The sequence below is a fragment of the Phyllobates terribilis genome, unplaced genomic scaffold, assembly GCF_046119375.1.
Source record: "Phyllobates terribilis strain yellow unplaced genomic scaffold, ASM4611937v1 Scaffold_1__5_contigs__length_1240528914, whole genome shotgun sequence".
NCBI lineage: Eukaryota > Metazoa > Chordata > Amphibia > Anura > Dendrobatidae > Phyllobates > Phyllobates terribilis.
Window position 1 is genome coordinate 598,809,478 of NW_027362761.1, and position 19,020 is coordinate 598,828,497.

The following is a 19,020-nucleotide window of genomic DNA, read 5'->3' on the forward strand; positions in this document are numbered from 1 at the left end:
TTTAACAGATAAAGTGCTGTTAATATTGCATATATTAAATGATTGTGATGGAAATATATTAATTATTATATTGCATCAATTAGTAAATGTATGGCACGGTGACATTTCATTTAGTTTGTTGCTCTACTATGATCAATGTCAGTGGTAATTATTTAGAGAAATCAGATTATTAATATATTTCTAAATAAGAAAAAGAATAAATAAAAAAAAACAACTTTGAATATGCTAATGCTATTTTTTCATATGTCTAAGAATTAAATATTAATTAATTTCTAATCCTGAGCGAGTCCCCCCTTTTTTGGTTGGAGGCACCTATTTAGTATACATAATTGTCTTTATAATACATTTTTTATATGCTATCAATAAAGAAATTGCTTTTAAACTATTTGTATATCACACTTCTTTGATCCTTAGGTGACCAATTGTCATAGGATTAGTGTGATATACATAGAATATGTGTATATATCCCCCATAGATCACTGCTAACTCCACAATAACCCCAGAGTACTCGCAGCCACCAGCAATCGTTTATACAGGCCGATTTGATGCCTGATAGGTAGCGTATTGCTTCGAGGCGCGTTACTGAACAAAAAGGAACAGAACTATTACATTTTATATTTAATCCAAAAGGGAGACAGTGTTTATGAAAAATATACAAAATATTTTACAAAGGGGGACAAAACAATACAGCATATACAGTTACAGAAAATAAAAGGGATAAAACGAAAGAAACTTACTACGCTGCTCACAGATAAGATTCAGCCTAACGAAGGAGAGCACTTTGAAGAACATCCAGCGGACGGGAATCATGCATACACCGAAAACATCTCTCTCTACAGGAACACAGGTCATAATTCGGCTTGATCTTGTATCAGTTCCTGAGTTCCACCCACACACTCCCCTGTGATGACCTCACATGGGCGAGGTTGTGAGCTGGTCTCAGCCCTTTATGATTTTATGAAATCCCCAACTTAAGTGATAACTCCTCTCCGGATGATCGCAGAAGTTCAAAATTGATGCCATATTTTTTATCAGGATTTTATGTTTACTTAGAGACCAAACATGGCATAGCTGTTGTCAGTTATCTGTTCACTGTTGATTTGCGGCTCATTGGCAGGGGTTACCGTTATGAAAAATTATGCGTCGTCTTCCTCTGTTAGCTGAAAATGTATATCTCATTAATATCGGATTTATACAAATTCCAATATTCCATGTTTTCTTTCGGAGACATTTCTGTTGCAGGTGTAACACTTCTCTGACAGGGATTAAAAGGTGTCTAGTGTAAATGTAAAATATTTCCCTTGAGCTAACAATGTATTTCCTGCGGACAAATGTTTCTTCCACTTCTGTGTCTATGCATCAACACATATTGTTGTCTAACTCTCTGAAAAAAGTCTCCTTGTATTGCTCTTTGTCTATGCACAATAAACATCCTCATGATCTTTGTCCTACAAGAAGCTCTTGCATGTTTATTAAGCTGGTTCACTATTCAATTTCCTATTTGTATTAGTTTATTGTACAATCCTACATCTAAGAGTGTCAGCTCAGATTGCAAACAACAGAGGGGAGGAGGTGGGGGGAGAGGGACTGTGGCTGCAGACATTTTCACATTCTCTATGACACATATTTTCTATGATATGGATGGAAAAAGAAAAAAAAGTTAGGGCACTTGGAAGTAGAAGAGGAAAAACAGAAGTTGGCCATGTCAGGAAGAGGTTAAAGCCAGAATCAGTAGATGAATTCAAACATAACCTTTGCTAGTTATCATTTAAAATGAATGAGCAAAATAGAAATTGAAAAAGTCAAATAATAAACCTACGTTTAAGGATAGTATTGTACAGCCTATAATTTCCTCAAGCTCCAAAATAAATTAATAAAATATACCTCTCTCTTCTAGAGGTAGTACAGTGGGTACGGAGAGTATTCAAACCCCTTTACATTTTTCACTCTTTGTTTCATTGCAGCCATTTGGTAGGTTCATTTTTTTCTCATTAAAGTGCACTCTGCACCCCATCTCGACTGAAAAACAACAGAAATGTAGAAATTTTGCAAATTTATTAAAAAAGAAAAACTGAAACATGGTCATAAGTAGTCAGACCCTTTGCTCAGACACTCATATTTAAGTCACATGCTGTCCATTTCCTTGTGATCTTCCTTGGGATGGTTCTACTCCTTCATTGGAGTCCAGCTGTGTTTAATTAAACTGATAGGACTTGATTTGGAAAGGCACACACCTGTCTATATAAGACCTCACAGCTCACAGTGCATGTCAGACCAAATGAGAATCATGAGCTCAAAGGAACTGCCCCAGGAGCTCAGAGACAGAATTGTGGCAAGAGACAGAATTATGGCAAGGCACAGATCTGGCCAAGGTTACAAAAGAATTTCTGCATTACTCAAGGTTCCTAAGAGCACAGTAGCCTCCATAATCCTTAAATGGAAGAAGTTTGGGACCACCAGAAGTCTTCCTAGTACTGGCCGTCCAGCCAAACTGAGCAATCGTGGGAGAAGAGCCTTGGTGAGGGAGGTAAAGACGAACCCCAAGATCACTGTGGCTGAGCTCCAGAGATGCCGTAGGGAGATGGAAGAAGATTAAACAAAGTCAACTATCACTGCAGCCCTCCACCAGCCTTTAAGGCAGAGTGGCCCGACGGAAGCCTCACCTCAGTGCAAGACAAATGAAAGCCCGCATAGAGTTTGCTCAAAAACACATGAAGGACTCCCAGACTATGAGAAATAAGATTCTCTGGTCTGATGAGAAGACAGAACTTTTTGGTGATAATGCTAAGCGGTATGTGTGGAGAAAACGAGGCACTGCTCATCACCTGCCCAATACAATCCCAACAGTGAAACATAGTGGTGGCAGCATCATGCTATGGGGGTGTTTTTCAGCTGAAGGGACAGGACGACTGGTTGCAATTGAAGGAAACATGAATGCGGCCAAGTACAGAGATATCCTGGATGAAAACCTCTTCCAGAGTGCTCTGGACCTCAGACTTGGCCGAAGGTTCACCTTCCAACAAGACAATGACCCTAAGCACACAGCTAAAATAACAGAGGAGTGGCTTAAGAAGAACTCTGTGATCATTCTTGACTGGCCCAGCCAGAGCCCTGACCTAAACCCAATTGAGCATCTCTGGAGAGACCTGAAAATGGCTGTCCACCAACGTTCACCATCCAACCTGACGGAACTGGAGAGGATCTGCAAGGAAGAATGGCAGAGGATCCCCAAATCCAGGGGTGAAAAACTTGTTGCATCATTCCAAAGAAGACTCATGGCTGTATTAGCTCAAAAGGGGGCTTCTACTCAATACTGAGCAAAGGGTCTGAATACTTATGACCATGTGATATTTCAGTTTTTCTTTTTTAATAAATTTGCAAAAATTTCTAGGTTTTTTTTTCAGTCAAGATGGGATGCAGAGTGTACTTTAATGAGAAAAAATGAAACTTTTTAGAATTTACCAAATGGCTGCAATGAAACAAAGAGTGAAAAATTGAAAGGGGTCTGAATACACACGCAGTCAAAATTATTGGTACCCCTCGTTTAATGAAAGAAAAAACACACAATGGTCACAGAAATAACATGAATCTGACAAAAGTAATAATAAATTAAAAATCTATGAAAATGAACAAATGAAAGTCAGACATTGCTTTTCAGCTTCCACAGAATTAAAAAAAAAAATTAAACTCATGAAATCGGCCCGGACAGAAATGATGGTTCTTCTTAACTTAATATTTTGTTGAACAACCTTTTGAGGCAATCACTGCAATCAGACGATTCCTGTAACTGTCAATGAGACTTCTGCACCTCTCGACAGGTATTTTGGCCACTCCTCATGAGCAAACTGCTCCAGTTGTCTCATGGTTGAAGGTTGCCTTTTCCAGACGGCATGTTTCAGCTCTTTCCAAAGATGCTCAATAGGATTTAGGTCAGGGCCCATAGAAGGCCACTTCAGAATAGTCCAATGTTTTCCTCTTAGCCATTCTTGGGTGTTTTTAGCTGTGTGTTTTGGGTCATTATCCTGTTGCAAGACCCATGACCTGTGACTGAAACCAAGCTTTCTGACACTGGGCAGCACATTTCTCTCTAGAATCCCTTGATAGTCTTGAGATTTCATTGTACCCTGCACAGATTCAAGACACCCTGTGCCAGATGCAGCAAAGCAGCCCCAGAACATAACAGAGCCTCCTCCATGTTTCACAGTAGGGACAGTGTTTTTTTTCTTGATATGCTTCATTTTTCCGTCTGTGAACATAGAGCTGATGTGCCTTGTCAAAAACTTCCATTTTTGTCTCATCTGTCCATAGGACATTCTCCCAGAAGCTTTGTGGCTTGTCAACATGTAGTTTGGCAAATTCCAGTCAGGCTTTTTTATGATTTTTCTTCAACAATGGTGTTCTCCTTGGTCGTCTCCCATGAAGTCAACTTTGGATCAAACAACGACGGATGGTGCAATCTGACACTGATGTTCCTTGAGCTTGAAGTTCACCTTTAATCTCTTTAGAAGTTATCCTGGGCTTTTTTGTTACCATTCGTATTATCCGTCTCTTTGATTTGTCATCAATTTTCCTCCTGCGGCCACGTCCAGGGAGGTTGGCTACAGTCCCATGGATCTTAAATTTCACTTTCAAATTATCTACTTGTCCTAACGGTTCACATACTTTTGACACTTGCAGAAATGGGATATTGCATTATTTTCCCCAGTAAAAAAAAAAAAATGACAAGATCATATATTATGGACTCGTTTGTTTTGATTCTTTATACTTTTAAGACTTGTGTAACAATATGATGAAGTTTAAAGGCAAAGTTAAGCAGATATATGGAAAAGGGTTCAGAAACATTCAAGCACCAATGTATCTCTGCTAGAAATTAAATAATTTCGCTCACATAAACTGCAGAGTGCTCTAGATGAAGCAGCACCTTCTGCATGCAAAAAGACCAGACACAGACAATGGCAGCCCTGGCACATGATGCAAACAACTTTTCTTCAGCGTTGCTCAAGGTGTGCTGAGCGTCAGTGGAGAAAATCACTTTTAGCAGAGGATTTCATCCACTATAAGTTCATGCTCATAACCTATAACTCTGCCCTTCATCTGACACGTCTGGCAAGTCGACTTCACCACCCTCATCACTTCATTATCCACCAATCCAAAACGACTTTTAGAAACCTTACACTCCCTCCTGAACCCTAAAGCACAGGCCCCCACCACCAACCTCAGTGGGGAGGATCTGACAACTTATTTCCTAGAAAAAAAATTAACCACATCCATCAGGACATCTCAGTCCAAGCACCTCAGTGCCTGGATCCCCTTCCCTGCCGTTCTTCGAGCTCACTCGCCATTTTCAGTCTGTTACAGAAGAAGAAGTTACCCAGCTCTTCGCTTTTTCTTGGCCTACAACCTGAAACAGTGCCCCCATTCCTTCACATCTCCTGCAGTCCCTCTCACCGGTGGTCACCACTCACCTAACTAAAATATTTAACCTCTCTCTTTCTTCAGGTAGCTTTCCCTCCTGGTTTAAACATGCCATCATAACCCCTTTACTTAAAAAACATCCCTTGATCAGAACTGCGCTGCTAACTACAGACCTGTCTCTAATCTTCCCTTCATCTCTAAACTCCTGGAACGCTTGGGTCCACTCCCGGCTAATCCGCTATCTCTCAGATAACTCTCTTCTTGACCCTTTACAATCTGGTTGCCGCTCTTTACATTCTACTGAAACTGCCCTCACTAAAGTCTCTAATGATCTAACAGCTAAATCTAATGGTCACTACTCCCTGCTGATTCTTCTGAATCTCTGCTGCATTTGACACTGTGGATCACCAGCTCCTCCTCACTATGCTTCGCACTATTGGCCTCAAGGACACCGTTCTCTCCTGGTTCTCCTCCTACCTCTCTGACCGCTCCTTCACTGTATCTTTTGCCGGCTCCTCTTCCCCTCCTCATCCCCTTACTATCGGGGTCCCGCAGGGCTCAGTCCTAGGCCCCCCTCCTCTTCTCTCTATACACTGCCCCTATTGGACAAACAATCAGCAGATTTGGGTTCCAGTATCATCTCTATGCTGACGACACCCAATTATACACTTAGTCATAGTCATAGTTTATAAGGCCGAAAAAAGACAAGCGTCCATCCAGTTCAGCCTATTTCTTGTGCACTGTAGCTATTCCGCATCGTTGATCCAGGGGAAGGCAAAAAAAAAAAAAACATGCGGTATAGGCCAATTTACATCATTGAGGAAAAATTCACTTCCCGACACCAATCTGGCAGTCAGATTAAATCCCTGGATTAATTAACTATCACTAAGCATAAGATGTAATTTTATTGTTCTCAAGAAAGGCGTCCAGGCCTCTCTTGAACTTAAGTGAGTTGGACATCACCACTTCCTCTCCCAGAGAGTTCCAGAGTCTCACGGCTCTGACCGTAAAGAATCCCCTTCTATGCTGGTGCAGGAACCTCCTTTCCTCCAGACGCATAGTGTGCCCCCTCGTCTTTGTCACCATCCTTGGTATAAACAGGTCATGGGAGAGATCTCTGTACTGCCCCCTGATGTATTTATACATGTTTATGAGGTCTCCCCTAAGCCTTCTCTTTTCCAACATAAATAGGCCTAATTTTGACAACCTCTCTGGGTATTCTAGTCCCTCCATTCCCTTTATTACCTTAGTCGCCCTCCTTTGTACCCTCTCTAGCTCCAATATGTCTTTCCTGAGCACCGGAGCCCAGAACTGTGCACAATATTCTAAGTGCGGCCTTACCAGCGCTTTATACAGAGGAAGAACAATGTTCTCATCATATGCCCCTATTCCTCTTCTGATGCATGCCATGACTCTATTTGCCTTCGCAGCTGCTGCCTGACACTGGGCACTCCAATTTAATTTGCTGTTAACCAAGACGCCCAGGTCCTTCTCCATGTCAGATTTCCCCAACGGTTTCCCATTTAATATGTATGGGTGACTGCTGTTTTTCTTTCCCATGTGCATGACCTTACATTTATCGGCATTGAACCCCATTTGCCATTTTTTAGCCCAACTCCCCAATTTATCTAAATCCTCCTGTAGCTGTGCCCTATCCTCATCTGTATTAACTACTTTACAAAGTTTAGTATCATCTGCAAATATTGCTATTTTACTATGCAACCCTTCCACTAGATCATTAATAAATATATTAAATAACTTCTTCCCCCGACATCACCCCTACCCTAATACAAAATACCAAGGATTGTCTACCTGCTGTCTTTAACATCATGTCCTCCCTCTATCTTAAACTGAATCTCTCCAAAACTGAACTTCTTGTGTTTCTCCCCTCTACTAACCCAACTCTACCTAACATCGAAATTACATTGGAGGGTTCAACCATAACTCCCAGCAGCACGCCCGCTTCCTTGGCGTCATATTCGACACTAATCTTTCCTTTATTCCCTATATCCGATCACTCACTCGCTCTTGTCACCTGCATCTTAAAAACATCTCCAGAATCCGACCTTTTCTCACCTTTGAAACTGCTAAAACTCTTGACTGTCGCTCTTATTCACTCTCGTCTGGACTACTGCAACTCTCTTCTGATCGGTCTCCCTCTTACCAAACTTTCTCCTCTCTAATCCGTCCTGAATGCGGCAGCCAGGGTCGTATTTCTGTCCAGCTGCTTCACCGATGCCTCCATCTTGTGCCAGTCATTACACTGGTTGCCCATTTGCTACAGGGTCCAATATAAACTCATCGCTCTCACCCACAAAGCTCTCCACAGTTCTGCACCACCTTATATCTCCTCTCTCATCTCAGTCTATCATCCTACACGTGCCCTCCGTTCCACAATTGACCTAAGACTAACATCCCCCATAATCCGAACCTCGCACCTCTGTCTCCAAGACTTCTCTCGTGCTGCGCCAGTTCTCTGGAATGCTCTACCCCAGATGATCCGACTGATGCCTAGCCCCTATGTCTTCAAGCGCGCTTTAAAAACCCATCTCTTCCACTATTTCGAATATGAATAGATCAAACTCTCCGTCATGGCTAACTTAAGAGATGTTACCTTTGAAACTTCCCGAAATGAACTGGATAATATCCTGTCCTCTCCTATGGGTACCCCCCCCCCCTTAATATCTACACTATATTCATCAATGAAACCTAACCTTGGGGAAACACACCCAGATACCTTTTTTAAGTACTGGAAACAACAATTTGATGATGTAGATATCCCTGAGAAGATGAGAACGGGTTGGAGGATATTCAGGAAACATATTATAAATGAGTCGTGGAGAGAAACTCAGTTCAAAATCATGCATGGTGCGATATACGCCTTTAATCTACCAAAAAAAGATCCACTTTCTAATAGACTAATTGCATGTCCCAAGTGCCAATATCCACACTCTAACCTCCTACACGGCCTTTGGTCCTCTCCAGCATCGGTTTCCTATTGGGACCAGGTAGCTGATATGATTAACACCACATGGGGACCAGGATATGTCCTTTCTCCATGTCTACCCCTGCTGCATGTTTGGACTAACATAAACAACCCTAACAAATTAATAGGAAGCCCCCCCCCCCCCCCAAGTTACTACACACCTGGCTTATATTGGCAAAAAAACAGCTCCAAAAACATTGGCTAGATCCCAATATCCCCCCCATTATGGAACTAATAGCACAAATGAAGCATTATATGGAGGTAGAACAACAAGACGCCCAATGTAATAAAGAGAAGCGAGCAGGAAAATACCTTCTAAAATGGAAACAGTTTATTATAAATTGCAGTTCAATAGAGGACAAAAGGAAAATGGTAGAACCCTTTACATCTACAGCCTGGTCTATACTACAAGATCTCAAAAATAACTTAGGTCCACTTTGTTTAACTTAAAATGAAGAAGAGAATGGTGAGGAGAACAATCAATGGGCCAGGACTTCTGGCATAGATATAAATGCATCAATTATCCATGATGGCTTCAATGAGATATAAGACATGCTGTCAACTAATTCATTTTATTGTTTGTTATATCTGTTATACCAATTAAATATGTGAATAGTGTTATAGACCCAGTCTGCGTATGGGCGCTCTCACCTCTCTATGTACCAGATTAGATGTACGTTATGTATTTAGGTTTTGAATAATCAAAAAAAATGTAAAAAAAAACAAACAAACAAACAAACAACATCTCTTTAAACAAGCCGACCACCTCAACTACTCAGTAAACTAACTTTCTCCTGTCCCCTCCTTCTAAATATTATTCAGAATCTGCTCCCTCCTATTCATCTGTCTCCACACCCTCCATGCACAAGATAACTGCACTCGATACTTGATTATTGCACTTATACATACGGGCTGATGACCGGATCATACAGCTTTATATGAAAATCCCTATTTATTATAATTGTCAGACCTGAAATATCAAGCACTATTCACCTACTGTGTCCCCCTATTTCCTTGTAGATTGTAAGCAGCGAGCAGCCGGACCCTCACTCCTAATGTAACTGTTTAACTGTCTTACCTAGTATTGAAGTTATTGGCTGTACATGTCCCCGCTTAATTGGAAAGCGCTGCGGAATATGTTGGCGCTATATAAATAAAAAATTATTATTATAATTGTAAAAATTGGCCTGGTCATTAACGTGCAAACCACCCTCGGGGGTAAAAGGGTTAATAGGAGCTAATGGTTTCTGAGTCACAAATTGGACAAATATTTTTCCTTCATCAGAACTGACATCAGATGATGAAGAAATCGGCCGCTCACATAAGTATAATTCATCTCCCGCTGTATATTATCCTCCATATTATAAATGCACGACCTGTGACATCACATATAACAGGATCACATTATTATCTATTCAGATTGTGGCTGAACAGTGAATATTCATCTAAAGCTCCTCACCTGGGCGGTTATCTGTAGGGGTCTCCTCTTTACACCGCTGATCGCCCCTCACATTTCTCTCTGGAGCTTTAATATTGTTCAGATCTTTATCCGGATCCAAAAGCTGCAAAACAAATATTGTAAAAGTCCCCGATGATTGGAGAAGTCACCGGGAATAATGGTGAGAAGATCCGGCCATGTTTGTGGTCAGCTGTGATCCTGCCGTCTCCACCGCTCTCATTACACAAGTATAAAACATCTAATACTGGAGGAGAAGACAAGACTGAACACAAGGAGGTCACAGCCGTCTACACATCATAGGGGAGATCTCCATCTACCTGATGGTCCTGTGCAGGAGGAGGAGCGGGACATCTCTCTGGGGTTGTCCTCTTACTGGAGAGACCTGCAGGAGACACAGACAGGACTGACATCATTATTACATACAGAGAATTATAGGCCGTGTGGATTTAGTCCTGTCTATTACCTGGTGATGTGCGGGGCCGGTGCTCCTCCATCATCACCTCCTGGTACCGATCCTTGTGTACTTCTAGATACTCCCACTCCTCCATGGAGAAATAGACGGTGACATCCTGACACCTTATAGGAACCTGACACACACAATGATACCGTCATCACCCAGAATCCTCAGTGCCGTCCTGTATAATGTCCCAGCATTCCCAGCAGCGTCACCTCTCCAGTCAGCAGCTCAATCATCTTGTGGGTGAGTTCTAGGATCTTCTGGTCATTGATGTCCTCATGTATCCGGGGGTGAGGTGGAGGCCCCCGGGTTGGGCTCAGGGTTCTTCCCCGTCCTTCAGACACAGGGTCCTGACAGCGATCACTAGAGGTCTTCTTCACTACTGTGTAATCCTGAGTGTGGACACATTAATAATATCACTACAGACATTTCCAGAGTCCATCACCTCTCCGGTCATATCACCTGTTATTCCCAAAGATAATGATGTCATGTGATGACATCAAAACCTCTCACCTCTCTGGTCATATCACCCGTTATTTCCATAGATAATGATGTCATGTGATGACATCAGAACCTCTCACCTCTCCGGTCATATCACCCGTTATTCCCAGAGATAAGGATGTCATGTGATGACATCAGAACCTCTCACCTCTCCGGTCACATCACCTGTTATTCCCATAGATAATGATGTCATGTGATGATGACATCAGAACCTCTCACCTCTCCGGTCATATCACCTGTTATTCCCATAGATAATGATGTCATGTGATGACATCAGAACCTCTCACCTCTCCGGTCATATCACCTGTTATTCCCATAGATAATGATGTCATGTGATGACATCAGAACCTCTCACCTCTCCGGTAAGATGGAAGATTATCTCCAGGGTGAGGTTTAATATCCTCTCTGCCATCTTGTCTCTGTCCTTATTCATATTTCACAGGTCAATAAGGAAAAATCTCCTATTAAAAAAAAAACAAAACAAAAACACAACAGAAGAGAAGAAAAAAACACAAAAATTATCTGGGATTCAAAAGGATCATAGGCACGTCAGTGCAGGACTTTAGCGGATTTACCAAGTGTTTTTTTTTTTGTCTGTTTTTTAAAAAAAAATCATGCGTCTTATGTAATATTTTTTTATAGCCGAGAGGCAAAACAATCAGAGTCACAAAGAGGATTATAAACTGAACTGTCTGAAAAACTGTTACAATTATTGTATTAATCTGTGATGACTGATGAGCGATAAAATATGTCTTCTATAGATTCATAATGCAGATGAGATCACAGGACTCATGAAGTTTTGATCTACTGAGAAACATGTGTAGTGCGGGGTCTGTCGCTCTCTCTCCTTCATGTGTAGTGCGGGGTCTGTCGCTCTCTCTCCTCCATGTGTAGTGCGGGGTCTGTCGCTCTCTCTCCTCCATGTGTAGTGCGGGGTCTGTCGCTCTCTCTCCTCCATGTGTATTGTGGGGTCTGTCGCTCTCTCTCCTCCATGTGTAGTGCGGGGTCTGTCGCTCTCTCCTCCATGTGTAGTGCGGGGTCTGTCGCTCTCTCTCCTCCATGTGTAGTGCAGGGTCTGTCGCTCTCTCTCCTCCATGTGTAGTGCAGGGTCTGTCGCTCTCTCTCCTCCATGTGTAGTGCAGGGTCTGTCGCTCTCTCTCCTCCATGTGTAGTGCGGGGACTGTCGCTCTCTCTCCTCCATGTGTAGTGCGGGGTCTGTCGCTCTCTCTCCCCCATGTGTAGTGCAGGGTCTGTCGCTCTCTCCTCCATGTGTAGTGCAGGGTCTGTCGCTCTCTCTCCTCCATGTGTAGTGCGGGGTCTGTCGCTCTCTCTCCCCCATGTGTAGTGCAGGGTCTGTCGCTCTCTCTTCTCCATGTGTAGTGCAGGGTCTGTCGCTCTCTCTCCTCCATGTGTAGTGCAGGGTCTGTCGCTCTCTCTCCTCCATGTGTAGTGCAGGGTCTGTCGCTCTCTCTCCTCCATGAGTAGTGCAGGGTCTGTCGCTCTCTCTCCTCCATGTGTAGTGCAGGGTCTGTCGCTCTCTCCTCCATGTGTAGTGCGGGGTCTGTCGCTCTCTCTCCCCCATGTGTAGTGCAGGGTCTGTCGCTCTCTCTCCCCCATGTGTAGTGCAGGGTCTGTCGCTCTCTCTCCTTCATGTGTAGTGCGGGGTCTGTCGCTCTCTCTCCTTCCTGTGTAGTGCAAGGTCTGTCGCTCTCTCTCCTCCATGTGTAGTGCAGGGTCTGTCGCTCTCTCTCCCCCATGTGTAGTGCAGGGTCTGTCGCTCTCTCTCCCCCATGTGTAGTGCAGGGTCTGTCGCTCTCTCTCCCCCATGTGTAGTGCAGGGTCTGTCGCTCTCTCTCCCCCATGTGTAGTGCGGGGTCTGTCGCTCTCTCTCCTCCATGTGTAGTGCGGGGTCTGTCGCTCTCTCTCCCCCATGTGTAGTGCAGGGTCTGTCGCTCTCTCTTCTCCATGTGTAGTGCAGGGTCTGTCGCTCTCTCTCCTCCATGTGTAGTGCAGGGTCTGTCGCTCTCTCTCCTCCATGTGTAGTGCAGGGTCTGTCGCTCTCTCTCCCCCATGTGTAGTGCAGGGTCTGTCGCTCTCTCTCCCCCATGTGTAGTGCAGGGTCTGTCGCTCTCTCTCCCCCATGTGTAGTGCAGGGTCTGTCGCTCTCTCTCCCCCATGTGTAGTGCAGGGTCTGTCGCTCTCTCTCCCCCATGTGTAGTGCGGGGTCTGTCGCTCTCTCTCCTTCCTGTGTAGTGCAGGGTCTGTCGCTCTCTCTCCCCCATGTGTAGTGCGGGGTCTGTCGCTCTCTCTCCTCCATGTGTAGTGCGGGGTCTGTCGCTCTCTCTCCCCCATGTGTAGTGCGGGGTCTGTCGCTCTCTCTCCTCCATGTGTAGTGCGGAGTCTGTCGCTCTCTCTCCCCCATGTGTAGTGCAGGGTCTGTCGCTCTCTCTCCCCCATGTGTAGTGCAGGGTCTGTCGCTCTCTCTCCTCATTGTGTAGTGCGGGGTCTGTCGCTCTCTCTCTCCTCCATGTGTAGTGCAGGGTCTGTCGCTCTCTCTCCTCCATGTGTAGTGCGGGGTCTGTCGCTCTCTCTCTCCTCCATGTGTAGTGCGGGGTCTGTCGCTCTCTCTCTCCTCCATGTGTAGTGCGGGGTCTGTCGCTCTCTCTCTCCTCCATGTGTAGTGCAGGGTCTGTCGCTCTCTCTCCCCCATGTGTAGTGAGGGGTCTGTCGCTCTCTCTCCCCCATATACAGTGTAGGGTCACACACACACCTCCACCTGCAGAGCCGGCACCTCCGTGTGCTGACAGGACCTGTGTGACGTCACCGTCATGTGATCAGTCACATGATCAGGGGCGGAGCTCCAGGGTTCTCTGCTCAGTGTCTGCAGGACTCTGCTGTGCTGGATGATGTATAGTATTATAGAGGAGGACGGAGCAGAGCCGAGTGTGTAATGTGCGGAGCGGAGCCGAGTGTGTAATGTGCGGAGCGGAGCCGAGTGTGTAATGTGCGGAGCGGAGCCGAGTGTGTAATGTGCGGAGCGGAGCCGAGTGTGTAATGTGCGGAGCGGAGCCGAGTGTGTAATGTGCGGAGCGGAGCCGAGTGTGTAATGTGCGGAGCGGAGCCGAGTGTGTAATGTGCGGAGCGGAGCCGAGCGTGTAATGTGCGGAGCGGAGCCGAGCGTGTAATGTGCGGAGCCGAGTGTGTAATGTGCGGAGCCGAGTGTGTAATGTGCGGAGCGGAGCCGAGTGTGTAATGTGCGGAGCGGAGCTGAGTGTGTAATGTGCGGAGCGGAGCCGAGTGTGTAATGTGCGGAGCCGAGTGTGTAATGTGCGGAGTGGAGCCGAGTGTGTAATGTGCGGAGCGGAGCCGAGTGTGTAATGTGCGGAGCGGAGCCGAGTGTGTAATGTGCGGAGCGGAGCCGAGTGTGTAATGTGCGGAGCGGAGCCGAGTGTGTAATGTGCGGAGCGGAGCCGAGCGTGTAATGTGCGGAGCGGAGTCGAGCGTGTAATGTGCGGAGCGGAGCCGAGCGTGTAATTTGCGGAGCGGAGCCGAGTGTGTAATGTGCGGAGCGGAGCCGAGTGTGTAATGAGCGGAGCCGAGTGTGTAATGTGCGGAGCGGAGCCGAGTGTGTAATGTGCGGAGCGGAGCAGAGCGTGTAATGTGCGGAGCAGAGCCGAGTGTGTAATGTGCGGAGCGGAGCCGAGCGTGTAATTTGCGGAGCGGAGCCGAGTGTGTAATGTGCGGAGCCGAGTGTGTAATGTGCGGAGCGGAGCCGAGTGTGTAATGAGCGGAGCCGAGTGTGTAATGTGCGGAGCGGAGCCGAGTGTGTAATGTGCGGAGCGGAGCCGAGCGTGTAATGTGCGGAGCGGAGCCGAGTGTGTAATGTGCGGAGCAGAGCCGAGTGTGTAATGTGCGGAGCGGAGCCGAGTGTGTAATGAGCGGAGCCGAGTGTGTAATGTGCGGAGCGGAGCCAAGTGTGTAATGTGCGGAGCGGAGCCGAGCGTGTAATGTGCGGAGCGGAGCCGAGTGTGTAATGTGCGGAGCGGAGCCGAGGGTGTAATGTGCACGGATGTAGCCTTCATTGTATAAACTGATTACACGCCTTGGTGATTACCAGTCACGCCAAGAGGTTTTCATAAAACACCTTTTGCTGAAATTGTTGTAATTTTGGCCGAAGATTTCATCCATTATAAGTTTATGTTTAAAACATACAACTGTGCCGTTCACCTCTCCAAACAAACCTATTTCAATACCCTCATCACCTCACTTTCTGAAAATCCTAAATGCTTCTTTGACACTTTTCATTCCCTCCATCCAAGAGTGAAAGCCCCGACTACCGACCTCAGCGCTGACGATCTGGCTAATTATTTCAAAGAAAAAATTGACCATATCAGAGAGGAAATTTTCTCCCAATCCCCTAATACCATACACAGTCCTCCCTCCCCCATTGCATCTAGCTCACTCTCTGTCTTTGAAACAGTCATGGAAGAAGTGATCAGGCTCCTTGCATCTCCTCACCCTACTACATGCACCAGTGACCCTATTCCCTCTCATCTCCCTCAGTCCCTTTCCCCAGCTGTCACCACTCACCTAACTAAAATATTTAACCTCTCTCTCATCTGATATCTTTCCATCATTTAAACACTCCAGAATACATCAATTACTTAAAAAAAACATCCCTCGACCAAAACTGTGCTAACTATAGACCTGAGTCTAATCTTCCCTTCATCTCCAAACTCCTGGAACACTTGGTCTACTCCCTCTCAGATAACTCCCTTCTTGACCTTTTTCAATCCGGTTTCCGATCTTTACACGCCACTGAAACTGCCCTCACTAAAGTCTCTAATCATCTACTAATAGCTTAATCTAATGTTCACTGCTCCCAGCTGATCTCCTGGATCTCTCCACCGCATTTGACACTGTGGATCACCAGCTCCTCCTCACTATGCTCTGCTCTATTGTCCTCAAGGACACTGTTCTCTCCTGGTTCTCCTCCTATCTCTCTGATCGCTCCTTCTCTGTGTCTTTTGCCGGCTCCTCCTCCTCCCTACTTCCCCTTACTGTCGTGGTTCCTCAAGGATCAGTCCCAGGCCCCCTTCTTTTCTCCTTATACACCGCTCCTATTGGACAAACAATCAGCAGATTCTGTTTTCAGTACCATCTCTATGCTGATGACACCCAATTATACACCTCTGCTCCGGACATCACCCCTGCATTACTACAAAAGACCAGTGATTGTCTTTCTGCTGTGTCTAACATTATGTCCTCCCTCTATCTGAAACTGAACCCGTCAAAAACTGAACTTATTGTGTTTCCTCTTTCCATTAATCTACCTGTGCCCGATATTGCCATCTCCATGTGTGGCTCCACCATTACTCCCCAGAATCAAGCCTGCTGTCTTGGGTTCATACATGATTCAGATATTTCCTTCTCACCCCAGATCCGATCACTCACTCGCTCATGTCATCTACTCCTCAAAAACATCTCTAGAATTCGACCTTTTCTTACCTTTGACTCTGCAAAAACTCTTACTGTTGCACTGATTCATTCTCGTCTTAAACTACTGCAACTCTCTACTAATCGGCCTCCCTCTTACTAAACTCTCCCCTCTCCAATCTGTCCTAAATGCAGCAGCCAGGATCATATTCCTCGCCAACCGCTACACCGATGCCTCCACCCTGTGCCAGTCGTTGCACTGGTTACCCATCCGCTATAGGGTTCAATATAAACTCATCACTCTTACCCACAAAGCTCTCCATGCTTCAGCACCGTCCTACATCTCCTCCCTCGTCTCAGTCTACCACCCTGCCCGTGCCCTCCGTTCTGCTAATGACCTAAGATTAACCTGCTCAATAATCCAAACCTCCCACTCCCGTCTCCAAAACTTCTCCCGAGCTGCGCCAATTCTTTGGAACGCACTACCCAGGTCTCTTCAAATAATCCCCAATACCCACAGTTTTAAGTGTGCCCTAAAAACACATTTCTTTAGACTGGCTCATCTATCGCCTCACTTGTTCTGCAGCAACTTCTGTTAGGAGGTGTCCCATTTTTGTCCCAGTCCTTAGTACTTTTAGGGACCCCTCCCTTATTTTTATAGGTCTTCGTTCAGACTAGCCGAGGACAAAGGCCGGTCTGTTCACAAGGAACAGGCAGACCGCTACATCGTAGGGATTCAGCTTAGTCTTACTGTAGGGACAGCATTCCCATATCTTTCGTTAGTTTATGTTGCAGATCATAACAGTAAGTCCAGCCCAAAAAAAAAAAAACTAAAAGGAAAGAAATTGGGGGATCAGTATGATTTCCGTCCAGGAGTTGGCTCAACACCTGGAGGGATTGTCTCTGGAGGTGGCCGAGCTTCAGCAACATGTGAGTAGCTGTCCTGTAGCGCATTTTGTCGAACCCAAAATAGGACTGCCTGATGTATTTTATGGTAAACAGCAAGATTTTTTTTCCTTTAAAAATGCTTGTTTGTTATATTTTCGTTTGAGACCAAGGTCCTCTGGGAATGAATCACAGCGCATTGGTTTTATTATGTCACTTTTGCGCAAAGAACCACAGGGTTGGGCCTTTTTTCTCCAGCCTAATGATCCGTGTTTAAGTTCTGTTGAAGATTTTTTTTCTGCTATGGGGCTATTATATGACAATCCTGATCGAATCTCATCTGCTGAATCAGAACTTAGATGTTTGAATCAGGGGTCTGATGATGTTGAAAATTATTGCACACACTTCAGGAGATGGGCTTCAGAAGTTAAATGGAATGATTCTGCACTGAGATGTTTATTTCTTGCTGGTCTGAGTGAAAGGGTTAAGGATTTGCTAATTGCATTCCCTACACCTGAGACTCTGCAGGAAGCTATGCAGTTAGCTGTTCGTGTGGACAGGAGACTGAGGTCCAGGGTGAATGATGTAAAAACTCCTGTAACGTCAGGTCCTAGTTCCCAGAAAATCTGCTCTGACAGCGGAGAACCAATGGAGGTGGGGGCAATGTCACTCCGCTCTCAGGAAAGAGACCGGAGATTCGCCGAGGGTTTATGTCTTTACTGTGGTAAGGCTTATCATTTGATTAAGTATTGTGAGCGTCGTTTAAGTAAAGAAAAAAAAAAGGTCAGTTACGGCCGTATAGCTTGTTTACGCTCTGCAGGAGTATTTCTTTCTGGGTGTACTACTCTGCAAGGAGATTTGATTGAATTTTAGGTATTTGTGGATTGTGGTTCAACACTTAATGTGATTGATAAAGGGTTTTTGGAAAACCTTAAATTGAAATCCAAACCTTTGTCATCACCTATTTCTGTGATTGCTATTGATAACACTCCTTTGAAATGTATTACTCACAAGGTTGCTGCATTTTCCCTCACTATCAATGGAGTTCACCAAGAAATTTTGGACTTGGTTGTTTTGGATAATTTGCCCTCTCCGGTCGTTCTAGGTTTGCCTTGGTTAAAACTGCACAATCCTTTATTGGACTGGTCTACTAATGTGATTATGTCTTGGAGTCCCAAGTGCTATGATAAATGTTGTAATGGTTGCATTGCGGCTGTGGAAAAAGGGGAATTACCTGTACCTATTCAAGATTTTTGGAGGGTTTTTTCGGAGGAGTCGCAAATTTTCCCTCCTCATAGGGATTATGATTGCGCCATTGAGTTTGTTCCTGGAGCTACTCTTCCCAATAGTCGCTTGTTTAATCTGACTATCCCTGAAAGAAAGGCCTTGGAGGAATACATACAGACTAGCCTGGCCGCCGGTCACATTAGACCTTCTAAGTCGCCTGTGGCAGTTGGATTCTTCTTTGTTAAAAAAAAGGACGGCGGTTTACGTCCATGTCTGGATTTTCGTGAAATTAATAAGATTACCGTACGCAATTCCTACCCATTGCCGTTAATTCCTGACTTGTTTAACCAGTTAGTGGGGGCCATGTGGTTCTCCAAAATTGATCTCCGGGGGGCATACAATTTGTTACGTGTGAAGGAGGTTGATGAATGGAAAACTGCCTTTAACACTCCGGTAGGTCATTTTGAGAATCTGGTGATGCCTTTTGGTCTTACCAATGCTCCAGCGTTTTTTCAGAACCTTATTAATGACATCCTAAGACCTTTGATTGGTAAGAATGTGGTTGTGTATTTGGATGACATTTTGATTTATTCCCCAGATCTGGAGTCCCATTGGCAGAGTGTACGTGAAGTTTTGCAGTTATTGAGTGATAAT

General features: G+C 45.0%; 1 protein-coding gene across 1 annotated transcript in view; it reads right to left on the reverse strand.

The window, feature by feature from the left end:
* The window catches only part of LOC141275158 (uncharacterized), a 40,169-nt gene that overhangs the window by 12,899 nt on the left and 8,250 nt on the right, over nt 1-19,020 (reverse strand). Inside the window, exon 3 of the mRNA XM_073686369.1 lies at nt 9,861-9,963. Coding sequence (XP_073542470.1) covers nt 9,861-9,963 — 103 coding nt within the window. The remainder of the gene's footprint in view (nt 1-9,860; nt 9,964-19,020) is intronic.